At 51.0% G+C, this 12,390-nt stretch overlaps 1 protein-coding gene across 1 annotated transcript in view; it reads left to right on the forward strand.

Moving 5' to 3' along the window:
* Positions 1-12,390, forward strand: part of Nid2 (nidogen 2) — a 61,012-nt gene that overhangs the window by 43,389 nt on the left and 5,233 nt on the right. The window contains exons 12-17 of the mRNA XM_040735901.1: positions 2,764-2,883; positions 3,642-3,875; positions 7,696-7,917; positions 8,600-8,769; positions 10,733-10,862; positions 11,305-11,476. Coding sequence (XP_040591835.1) covers positions 2,764-2,883; positions 3,642-3,875; positions 7,696-7,917; positions 8,600-8,769; positions 10,733-10,862; positions 11,305-11,476 — 1,048 coding nt within the window. The remainder of the gene's footprint in view (positions 1-2,763; positions 2,884-3,641; positions 3,876-7,695; positions 7,918-8,599; positions 8,770-10,732; positions 10,863-11,304; positions 11,477-12,390) is intronic.

The following is a 12,390-nucleotide window of genomic DNA, read 5'->3' on the forward strand; positions in this document are numbered from 1 at the left end:
AAGGGCTGTGCTGTCTCAGCCCTCTGTGCTGAGCGCAGTCCTCCAGTAGCCCATGAACATAGCTCCCACTGGTCAGTTGTTACTGGCGGCCTCCTACCAGTGAGGGTTAAAAGGAGAGCTCCTGCCTTGAGAAGAGGCCAAAGTCCTTCCCCATCTTCTGTCTGGACACTTGCTGTCCCAGAAATGAGTTCTGACTTCTGCAAACCCCATGGTGTTTGTGCTCCTAAGGAGAGACTGAAGCCAGCCGTGAACTCAGGCCCTGGAGCTGCTGACTGGCCTCTAGCTGTCCATCATCGAGGCGCTCCAAGAAGGAGTTGGATTGCAATTCTGGGAGCCTACAGTTCTCAGTTTGGGGGCCAGGGATTCCTCACGTGTGATGTATGGAACTTTCTCAAGGGCTTTTTCTGACAGCTGCTGTTTGCCGTAACCATGCCATCCAGGAAGAGGGCAACAACAGCAAGGGGAAAATGGCTGTTTCAGGTTTGATCAGGGTTTTAATAATGCCCAAGGTTTGGCAACCTTGGGGAATCCCCTCCTTGGTTAAAAAACAGTCATAAGAAGGGCTCCCTGGGACCCAGCAATAGACTGTGTGCATCAGGAATTCCTGCTTCCTGCCATTGCTTGGGGTTCCTGTCCCCACTGGAAGTACTTCTAGGGGATGTTCTGTCACAGCTTGCATTTCCTGAGTTTGCTTTGGCTCTGCAGTCCGTGTTATAGTCCCTCTAGGCCCAGCCAGCTCCTCACTCAGCTGTGGCCGGGAGCTGGCTGCCAGGATAAAGATGACCGTTCTTTAGTCACTGCTATCTAGGGTGCTGTTTAAGTAACGCCCTTCTTAATCTTGGGAGGCAAAGGTAACCAGAAAAGCCAGCTAGCTGCTTGTCCAGGGAGAGCAATCTGGGTGGAGTTAGGCTTGATCTGGTTGAGCATTCAGGGGTTTTGGACTCAAAGGCACTGTGTTCTCGAAGGGCAAAGGATAGCCACACTGCCCACTAGGTGAGGATAAGGGATTCCTGTGCAGGGAACAGAACGTCTGTGTGTGAGGGGCCGTGGGCTGCCAACCAAGAAAGCCGCTGAGCTGTGAGAGGAGCCCCTGGAGAGCGAGGGCTGCCTGGAGGCTCAGAGGAGTCTCTCCTGCCCATTCAAATCTGACCCTAGTTACAAACTGGCGCTTTCCAAGCTGGAATGTGCCTGCCATGGGTGCGCCGAATGGACGCAGCGCCTTCCGTTCTAGGGGCCCCGCCATTGCCGCTCACATGTGTTTTCGACTCACACATCAAAAACAGTTCTAGTTGTTTCTGTGGATGTGACTCAGGCTTTCTTTTGTTTTTGGTCAAGCCCAGCTCTGACCTGAACCTTTCCTTTCCGCCTTTTCCTCTGGAAGATTTCCCGTCCTCTTAGAGCTCACCTCATTCCCCGGCATCAGCCTCAGCAGTTCCTCTCGCAAGAGTTTCTTGGGGGGTCTTTGGAATGTGGGGGTGGGGGAGAGGTTGACGGCGTGGGCCAACTTCAGGAAGTAAAGTAAAAAGGCATATTAATTGGCTTTTGCTCGAGCTGTGGGATTTTGGAGTTTTGAGTGTAGGCTCCTCGGGGAAGCACATGCAGAGTCAGGGGCCCGGGCTGTTTGTGTGTCACTTCAGAGTCACAATAACATTCTTCTCTTGGTCCAAGTGAAAAGGTAAGGCAGTCTCTAACTAGAGGACTTAGACAGCAGTCTGGTCAGGCAAGGCTGAAGGGCCTTCCACACTGAAGGTGTGTTTGGGGCCTCATCTGACTCCTGTATCTCTACAAGAACACGCTGGATATGTGTTTGGGCTTCATCTGACTGCTGTATCTCTACAAGAACGCACTGGAGATGTGTTTGGGGCCTCATCTGACTGCTGTATCTCCACAAGAACGCACTGGAGATGTGTTTGGGGCCTCATCTGACTCCTGTATCTCCACAAGAACACAAAGGGGTCTGGTGTCAAACAAAGGACAAACTATTGTTACCTATATTTATCTTTTGTGACATCACTGGCAGGAAATTAATGATTTATAGTTAGTGCTTGGAAGGAAATAACTTCTGAAGGTGCTCAGAAACACACAGCAGGGCATATTTTCTCTGCGTACCCACAAGTTAGATTTCTACTCTCGGCATTCATCTCATTAGTTAACGCACATGTTCCTGGGTTTGTTTTTTTCTTGGCTAAGGTGACTATTGCCGTGATGAAACACCATGACCAAAAGCCATTTGGGGAGTGAAGCGTTCATTTCACTCGCAGTTCCACATACAGCTTATCGTTCCACGTACAGCTTATCGTTAAAAGCCGTGGGGGCAGGAACTCACACAGGGCAGGAACCTGGAAGCAGGAGCTGATGCAGAGGCCATGGAGGGAGCTGCTCCTCCTCATGGCTTACTCAGCCTGCTTTCTTAAAGAAGCCAGAACCGCCAGCCCAGGAGTGACCCCACCACAACGGCAGAGCCCTTGATCACTAATTAAGAAAATGTCCCATAGCATGATCTTACGGAAGCATTTTTTTTTTCAATTGAAACTTCTTCTTGCACCAAGTTGACATAAAACTAGCTAGTATGTGTTTTCCGGTTTCCTTTTCCTGTGACACTTACTCTCCGACACTAGCATCTCTCAGTTCAGACCCAGGGATGCCCTTGTTGAGTCGTGTGCACGGAGACCATGTAGTCGACTACACAGCTGTTTGTGGTGAAGTCATGGTCTTCCTTCCTTCCCTTCCTTTCCCCTGAGCGACTGTCCCTGACCTCTGCAGATGTTGATGAATGTGCGGAAAACAGATGTCACGAGGCAGCTACCTGCCACAATACCCCTGGGTCCTTCTCCTGCCAGTGCCAGCCTGGGTACCACGGGGACGGGCTTCACTGCGCACCTGGTAAGTGTTGGAAGACTGCCTGCGTGTAAGCACCTCCCGCTCCTGCCCTCTTATTTCCCCCAAGCCCACTCTTGATGGGGGCTGGTCTGAGGGCCTGGTGGGGGGGGGTTCTGAGCTCTGGATTCTTCTCATAGCCTCCTACTGTCTGCTTACCGCTCACTGGTGTGCGAGTGTCTTGAGTCTGTCTTTCACACTGTGTCTGCTCTGTCACCACCCTAGTGATCTACTTTGCTGCGTGTTGTTCGAATAAACGATTGAGGAGCTCATTAAGTAGGAGCCTCCTGCACCAATGAGCCTGGTGACTGCTTTGGGGGAGCTTGGCCAATGTACAGCAGTTGGACCTGGGCTTCTCACGCGTAAACTCTGACTCCCAAAGAATGGATGGAGTTAGCTCATCCTCTCTGAAGTCTCCAGAGTGGCAGACAGATGCCATTGGGTATTCATTTTTCCCAGATGGCAGTTGGCTCCTAAGGGCTGAGGAGCAGACTGGCCTAGCTTACAATTATATTCTTCTAGTGATGTCCAGGGCAAATGGAGGGAATTAGGGACAACTAGGCAGATGGTAGCAAAACTGAAATAAATTGGGGCTCTAAAATGTTAGTGTCCTGCTATTTCTCCATGTCACGGTGACTCCCAGGTGTAGGGAAGAAGTTCTCAGTACAGAAGACTTAATGGGGACTGGTTATCGTGAATGGGTTGCGAAAGAAGACATTTATTAGTTATTTTTCCTTCGTCTCTCTCAACCACGGTTCCGGAAGATTCCATCTCGGGACTGAAGCCCTGTGAACGCCAGCAGCGCTATGCGCAGGCGCAGCACGCCCACCCCGGGTCACGGATCCACATCCCCCAGTGTGATGACCAGGGAAACTTCGTGCCGCTGCTGTGCCATGGCAACACTGGCTTCTGCTGGTGCGTGGACCACAGTGGCCATGAGGTCCCTGGCACCCAGACCCCGCCTGGCTCCACCCCTCCTCACTGTGGACCGCCCTCAGGTGAGCCCCCTCGTCCTGAAGAAAGACCTTGTGCCAGCTCAGGCCTGGAGTCGAACAGAATGTCTGGGGCAGTGGGGTGATTTTGTTGTTGTTGTTTTGTTTGGCTTGGTTTTTGTTTTTTTGAGACAGGGGTTTCCTTGTATAGCCTTGACTGTCCTGGATCTCACTCTGTGGACCAGGCTGGCCTAAAATTCAGAGATCCATCTGCCTATGCCTCCCGAGTGCTGGGAATAAAGGTGTGCGCCACCATCACTTGGCTGGTGGGGTGATTTATAACATAGCTCTGACTGACTGCTGTATTTTCATACCTTTTTCCTCTGAAGAACACTTGGCTGATAAAGGCAGACCCGTGTCATGTTAATGCCATAGGACATGTAGATACAAACGCGACACGCAGGATCCTCTTTGCATTGGAGTTCGGGTGCACAGATCCTTGTTGAATGGTGACTGAAAGTTGAGTGGCTACATCAGGCTGTGACTCTGTGAGAGGCATGCGAGTGCTAAAGAACTTTGCCAATGTAATGTTTCATCTGCCCCTTTCTAGGTAACCGTGTCACTTCCCTGTAAAAAGCCGTTTGGAGGCTGTGCTAATGTTAGCAGGAAAAATAGGTAGGAAACTCAGGATGGATCCATTGAGTTTCCCTTTAACCCAATGACCCCCGTCCCCCTCTAGCCAATCCCACACGGTGATGGGAAGCCCTGCTTCACACAGCTGCCTTCTTAGGACGTGTAGGAAGCCGCCCATCTGACCTGAGGTGTTCGTGGCAAGCATAGCTGTCTTCCTGCCAAGGTTTTGGAGCGTGGTGGGGCAGAGTCTTCCTGGCAATGTGAGCGCTAGGCAGCGTGTACCAGGCAGCTTTCCAGTCCCTTGCTGAATTATTCACCAATGGGCAACACATGCTTCTGCTTTGGCTGGGATACCTCCTGATCTGGGAGTTAGTATCCAAAGAGCCACTTTTAAAATTATAAAATAAAAAATTGCAGAATTGCTTATCTCAGCCTTTAATGTGTGAGGGGACTAGAGCTGGGCGATTTCCAACAGTTCTGACTCTATAACGTTCATAGCATGGCGTGGACTTCAGTGTTTCTAAGATTATGTTCATAAAGTTAGAGCATGGTCTGTACAATGTACAAAATTCTCAATAAACTGAAGGATTCACACAGGTAAACTGGTAGTAGGTTGATCCACATGAATCCTCTTTGTGTGTCCCCCCTCCCCCGTTATTTATGGACAAGACTCTGCAGGCCTTAAAATCTGCGGTTCCTAGAGAAGTCCTGTCTCTGTCCTGGTTTCTCTCAAAAGCCTCGGCTCTCTGTCAGAGGTCTGGAAGTCAGTGGTTAGTTGGAGCCTTGGAGGGATGGCTTGGCATTCTATTAAGTTGATTAAAACAAACATATGTGACTCAGGCTGAGATGTTAATGACTAAAATAAGGGCACATTCTTTTGTGCAGACTTCTCTGGCACTGTGTGGCCCTGCCTGCCATTCCTGGCTATTCTCATTTGCATAATCAGGTCAGTGGGAGGAGACTGCTTGAACCCTTACCAACCAGAAGCAGGCAAGAAGTAAGCCCACTGTTGGATGACATCCCCTAAGGCAGTAGCGGGGAGGGGGTGCCCACCCGAGTGATCCCAGACCAGTTGATGCTTGCACCCATGCAGACACACGGGCATGCTGGGTGTTCCCCAGTAACAAGAATGGCTTTCGGGGTGTTGAGTGTGCAGTGGGCACGTTGGTGGCTTCCCACAGCACACCCGCTGGGAAGTAGATGGTGGGTGTTTGAGGCAGTAGCAGCCCTGTCTCCTGGTCCTGGATGTCTGGAGGGTTTTGAGCAGAAGAGTAGACTAAGATGTCCTGGGTTTGAAATGCACCGCTGTGGCTGCTGGCTGAGTGTACGCTGGTTTGGGGGTGTGAAGGCATGGGAAATGGGAACAGGAAAGCCAGCCACAAGACTGTTGCCATGGTCCCAGAGAGACAATGCCCTGGGTTGAAATGCACCGCTGTGGCTGCTGGCTGAGTCTGCGCTGGTTTGGTGGGGGGAAGGGGAAACAGGAAAGCCAGCCAGAAGGCTGTTGCCATGGTCCCAGTGAGAGATGTTTATGACCAGGGAGACACACGCAGGAGAAGTGGGAAAAAGTCAAATTAGTCTGATGGTTTTTGTTGTTGTTTGGTTTTTGAGACAGGACTCACTAGTTCTGGCTGTCCTGGAATTCACTATGTACAACAGGCTGGCCTTCAACTCACAGAGATCCGCCTGCCTCTGTGTCCTGGGTGCTGGGACCACTATGTCCGCCACTAGTCGAAATGTATTTGGAAGTAAAACTGATGACTTTTTTGACTTGATGTGAGGTGTGAGAGAAAGGCGTCCAGGTGATTGTGTTGAAGCAACTGGAAATGCAGGTGTTATTTAATGGAACTAGAGGCACGAGGAAGAACTAGAGGAGGAGCCTGTTTGGAAAAAATCAGGAGCCCATCGTTTACTTTTGTGCTGAAGTTCCATTGTGCATCTAGATGGTGGTGGCAAGGAGATAATTGGCTGTGTGATTCTGCAAACCATAGGTGGCTTTGAGCTGCAGGGATTAAGACAGCACCAGAAATGCCTCTAGTTACGCCCCGAGGGTAACCCGGTCTCAGTGAGCAGGTGTTACGAGAAGCTTTTTTTTTTCCTTGAGAAGGAGCCGTTCCGCCAGCCTGGTTCCAGAGCCGCTTTCCCTCCAGCCTGGTTCTAGAGCCGTATCAGTCCCAAATAAACACACAGGAGGCTATATGAATTATGAAGCTGTTGGCCTTTGCTTATTTCTTACTGGCTAGCTCTGACTTAAGTAATTACCCCATAATTGTTAATCTAAGTATGTCTCTTACCGGAGAATAGTTCCGGGATCCTACCCCATGGCGTTACATCTCGAACTCTCTTGTGTTTCTCCTTCCCAGAATCCTCCTGGACTCCTAGCCCCACCTATCTAGATTCCTATTGGCCAGCAGTAATTTATTAACATATACACAGGACTTCCCCAACAAGCAGGTGATTCCAACAAGTGGAACTTTGGTAGATACATGCACACTGTGCAGGGCAGAGCCCCCATGCCCCGGGGCGGTGGCCTGGCAGGGGACTGGCATACAGCAGAAGACAGCAGGGCTTTCTTACACCACGCTGTGAACCACGGCTCTGGGTAGGAGGAGGATGGGGTGGGGTACAGGAGAAACGAGACAGCACCGGAGCAGATAGCTTGGAGGAGAGGATGAGCTCTCAGATAGTCCCAGCAATGTGACGGCTGTGGTTTTCTTAGCTGGATGGTTCAAGACTCGGTTCCACTTGCTCAGTGCCGCCTCTGCTGTGCTGAATACACTACCCTGTCACTCTTGCTCCGTGTAATTTTCCGGTGAAGCCCAGCGTGCTCTTGAGCCCATTTCTCCTAGGACACATAGGCCAGCCTGCAGATGGAGCTTTTAGCGACTGGTCCAAGCGCTTGAAACAAGGGGGAAAGAGCAATTGTTTGTAAGTGTCACATGCATCACTGAGTCCTCAAAGAGTGTGTACAGTCTTCTGTCATCAGTCATCAGAGGGTCCCTGGGCACGGGCCTGAGTGAGGTATCCTCCTTGTTCTTTGCTGGGACCCTGTGGTAGGTCCTGCTGGCCTTGGGAGATAGGAGCTTCAAGGACCAACAGGGTGATTTCTTTTCTGCATTTCCACAGAGAATGTGTGGGAACACATGCGCCTCCCTGGCCCAGTGTCCAGGGGCGTGTCCGAGAGACCAGGGGTTGGGGCCTGGAACTGCTCTGCTCCTGGTTGGCCGTCTAAGGGTTTGTTTCCCCATCCCAGAGCCCACGCAGAGGCCTCGGACTGTCTGTGAGCGCTGGAGGGAAAGTCTGCTGGAACACTATGGGGGCACGCCCCGGGATGACCAGTATGTACCGCAGTGTGACGACCTGGGCCACTTCATACCCCTGCAGTGCCACGGGAAGAGTGACTTCTGCTGGTGTGTGGACAAGGACGGCAGGGAACTGCAGGGCACACGCTCGCAGCCGGGCACCAAGCCTGCGTGTAAGCATGGGGCAGCCTGGGCTCCCCTCTGTGCCCCGCCATTGAGGGCTTTCTGTGGGCTCCCCTCTGTGTCCCGCCACTGAGGGCTTTCTGGAGGCTCCCCTCTGTGTCCCGCCACTGAGGGCTTTCTGGAGGCTCCCCTCTGTGCCACTGAGGGCTTTCTGTGGGCTCCCTTCTGTGCCCCGCCACTGAGAGCTTTCTGGAGGGATTTTGCTCCCCGAGGTGGGCGGGGTGGGGAGGAAAACGGTAACCAAGTCTGAATAAAGTCACCATATGATACACTGGGTTGATGTATCATCAGAGTGTCTCAGGGACACAATCTGTATTTAATGTTGGCTTTGCCACTAGCAGTTTCTGCTATAAGAACAGCTGATCTCTGGCCAGCATGTGGTCATTCTGCCTCCCCAGCTCTGGGTGAAAGGGAACAGTGCCACCCTGGGGCCCCAGTAAGCCTTTGGCTCTCCAAAAAACAACAAAAACCCTCCACTTTGAAAGGAGGCTAGAGTTTTGTTGTCTGTATGTCCTGAGTACTGTCAGCAATTTAATTAATCTTTGAAAAAACATAGAAACCAGAATTTCTTTTGAAGAGTATCTGTTCTGTGAAAAAAAAGGATGGTTTTGGAGGTTCTCATGTGCAAAAGTAACTTTTCTTCTTCCCACCTGCCCTTGTTTCCACAAACAGGTATCCCCACCGTTGCTCCACCCACTGTCCGGCCCACGCCCCGCCCTGATGTGACGCCTCCCTCTGTGGGCACCTTTCTGCTCTATGCCCAGGGGCAGCAGATTGGCCACTTGCCTCTCAACGGCAGCAGGCTTCAGAAGGATGCAGCCAGGACTCTGCTCTCCCTGCATGTAAACTGATTTCCAGAGGCTGGGGGTGGGGTGGGGGTGGCCTGCATGCTAGCTTGATGGGATTGTCTGTGTGGAGGGACTGTGCGTGGCGCTTTTCAGAAGGCCTCAGCCTGGTGCCTCAGGGTAGGGAGGTGCCGTGCAGGGAATTCTGGCATGCTCCCGGGCTGCAGTCTGCTTCCTGGGATTCAGTTGCTGGAAGCCATGCCTGACCCATTCCAACCCGTCTCCTGAGGGCTCATGAAGTTCAGATGGACGGAGTTGTTGAGTGTTTATGGAAAGACCATTGTTAGATCAAGTTCCTGGAGGTTCTAAACAGGTGATCTCTTTGGCCATTTGAGACAGTGGGGTGGAAGTCTCTTGTCAGCCTGTGCCTTCATTTTGGTTAGCCTTTTTCCTTGTCCATAGTGGCTTTGGGGAGCGTGTACTGCCGCTGCAGCCCCCTGAGGATGAGCTTACATCCCGAGCTAGCAAGACACCCCCTCCACGTGGAAGGAGGGACTTCCTCTCCACAGTGGGGAGAAGAGAGGCGTTGGCATGTCCCGTAGAAGCCGCTCTGTTTCCACTGCACTGAGCAGACTGCACACAGGGCAGGGGTCTCCATATTTACTTCTTTAATGACCTATATTTGATTCCAAGAAAGCTTTCAGGCGGCTAGTGTTTGATAAAAGATTGTCTTTTTCTTCTTTTTAAGATTCAAGGCTCCATCCCTCTCCCGCGCTTTAAGAGTGCACAGTTTCAGGCTCCATCCCTCTCCCGCACTTTAAGAGTGCAGTTTCAGGGCCCCATCCCTCTCCCGAGCTTTAAGAGTGCTCTACTTTACGAGTTTATCCATGCCAAATAACCATCTTGTATTCTAGCCACACTGGATGGCTTGATCGCATTTCTGAACATGTCTGATGGGCAGGGTAGAGATGGTTATAGTGGAACTAAGGGAGAAAGGGGACATGAATTACAAGCACACTTTAGGGCAGTTTACATAAAATATGACCTATGACCGTGTACCAAGAAGCTTAGTTTATGAGGCCCATGAGATGAGTCCCTGGGCTCATTGCCACCTACATGAATGTGTACTCTTGCCTCGAATAGAGGGCCTTTTAATTTTGATTTTCAAATAAAAGTACTGCGTCCTTAGATCCCCCCATATAAATGCCAGCTTTTCTGCAGGAGCCAAATTCTGCTTCGTACAGTGTCTCCTGGTGACTGCTGCTTCAGGCCCAAGGCAAGCCAAGCCCCAGGAGACTTTGCCAGGCAAGGCAGGGACTGGCGTGGCCTGTGTTGATTCTTATATCTGCTGGGGGTTCTCACAGCAGGAATCTGAGTTAGAAATGGAAAGAAGCCAGTCCTGTGTGGAGCTCAAGCAAAACCATCCCAGAGTTGGGTTCTCACTAAGACGCAGTAGAAAGGAAGGGGACTAGGCCAGTCAAAGGCCGGGTAACCGCAGTTCCTCAAACTGTTAAGATATGGATGGGCTTTCTTCTATAGCACACGGCTGAATACTTACATTAAGAGGCAGGGGTGACTGCACCTCATGTCGGAGAGGATTTTAATCTAGTCACCCAGGAGGGGAAGCTTAGTTGGCATGCAGTGTCAGCTTTTAGAAAGGTTCTTTGAGAAAATGCCACTAACCCTTGGAAGCATTCACCTCCTGCACCTTTAACTATTAAGGACCTTGAGGAGACGATCCTCATCAGTTGAAGAGCAGATTTTCCTCATGAGGTGACTGTTTACAGCCAGTGGCAATAGTGCTGGAGGGGCTTTCTGTATGGTAGTTGTCACTAGGAGTCTTCATAAACGTTTCACTGAAGTGTTGCATACAGGTTAAGTGCTGAGCCCGGCCTTGACCTACTGTCTAACCACTGGACTCCACTGCCCTGCACCAGCACAGTAAATTGCTCACAGTAGCACAGTGTAGCCGCGGACTTAGTGTTGGGGACTCTTCTGATTTCATGGTTGGCTCTCGAAGGGCTCCATAGTTGTGGGGATTGACTACGATTGCCGGGAGAGGATGGTCTATTGGACAGATGTCGCCGGCCGCACCATCAGCCGTGCCAGCTTGGAGGCAGGAGCAGAACCGGAGACCATCGTTACGTCAGGTCAGCAGCTTCCTTCTGTGGACACTTGCATTTTATTTGACTGTCATTGGCCTGTTTCCTCCTGGTTTCTCCAGTTTTTATCTAAAGGGGAAGGTCAAGTTCTGTGCCCCTCGGTTAATAGATGCATTTATATGGGAGAAGCAGAAAGGTGATTCCAGGTTGAGATAAAATGTCCTCAAAAGAAGTGGGTCCCAGTAAGAATTCAGGGTCTGGCCATGTATATTCCCTGTCCCCAGCACCATGGATGCGAGGAGCCACCAGCAGTAAGCTCTCGTACACAGGAGAGCTGCTATGGTTGGAAAGGCAGCAGAAGGTCAATTCCTGTTAGCCTTGGCTCTGGGAACTTAGACCCTTAAGCTTTGGATTCTGTTAGCTGCGTAGATACAGTCCTGAAGTTTACCTTTCACGCCCTGCTGATGCTGTCTCCTGCCCCTGCTTCCAGGTCTGATAAGCCCAGAAGGACTTGCCATCGACCACTTCCGTCGAACAATGTACTGGACAGACAGTGGCCTGGATAAGATAGAGCGGGCAGGGCTGGATGGCTCCGAGCGCAAGGTCCTCTTTCACACAGATCTGGTGAACCCACGAGCCATCACTGTGGATCCAATCCGAGGGTTAGCTGGCTTCCTTTGCTCTCTCATTTCACCTGTAGATCTGTTTGGGAGGCCCTCGCTCTTATACATGGCATGGGAAGGTGCAGATCAGAATAAAAGCTCAAATACACAGATTTACTGGATATATGTCGAGGCACTGCTGTTTATCAGACATACTTGTAGGCAAAAGCAGGGTCTTTTTTGGTTTTCCATGACAGGTTTCTTTGTGTAGCGGTGCTGGCTGTCCTGGAACTCCAGGCTGGCCTCAAACCCATAGAGATCCATCTGCCTCTGCTTCCTGAGTGCCTGGATTAAAGGTGTGTGCTCACTTGTCACTGCCCAGCAAGGGTCTCGATTTTTTTTTAAGGCGCTTGCATTGTATGTGACCGGAAGTAGGATGACATGCAAGAGAGCTAGCTTAGGATGTGATGATTTGCAGGATCCGGGGCTCTGGATCAGGACATCATGAGGCAGGACCTTGGAAAATAATGGGTACACAGAAGGCAGTGGCTTCCTTCAGCAGCACCTTGAGAAAGCCTTGTTACAGCCAGAATAGCATTTTTCTTCCTGGATGGGGATGTACAAAATCCAGATAAAAATGTTCCTTCTCACGCCGGGCGGTGGTGGCGCACGCCTTTAATCCCAGCACTCGGGAGGCAGAGGCAGGCGGATCTCTGTGAGTTTGAGGCCGGGCTGGACCGACAGCCTCCAAAACAATACAGAGAAACCCTGTCTCATAAAAACAAAAAAAAAGAAAGTTCCTTCTCCGTGACAACTACTAAGGCTGTCGCTTGTTGGGGTACAGGCCTGGGCAGGGGTCCCTGGGATTATTGACATACAGCTTCCACCAGGTAAAACTATAGAGAAGTCCTTTAAGGCAGTGAGTTGGTTTGGACTTTACACATGAAGGAATCTTATCTGCAGGGCTGACTGAC

The sequence above is a fragment of the Mesocricetus auratus genome, unplaced genomic scaffold (genome assembly GCF_017639785.1).
Source record: "Mesocricetus auratus isolate SY011 unplaced genomic scaffold, BCM_Maur_2.0 Super-Scaffold_100053, whole genome shotgun sequence".
NCBI classification, from domain to species: domain Eukaryota; kingdom Metazoa; phylum Chordata; class Mammalia; order Rodentia; family Cricetidae; genus Mesocricetus; species Mesocricetus auratus.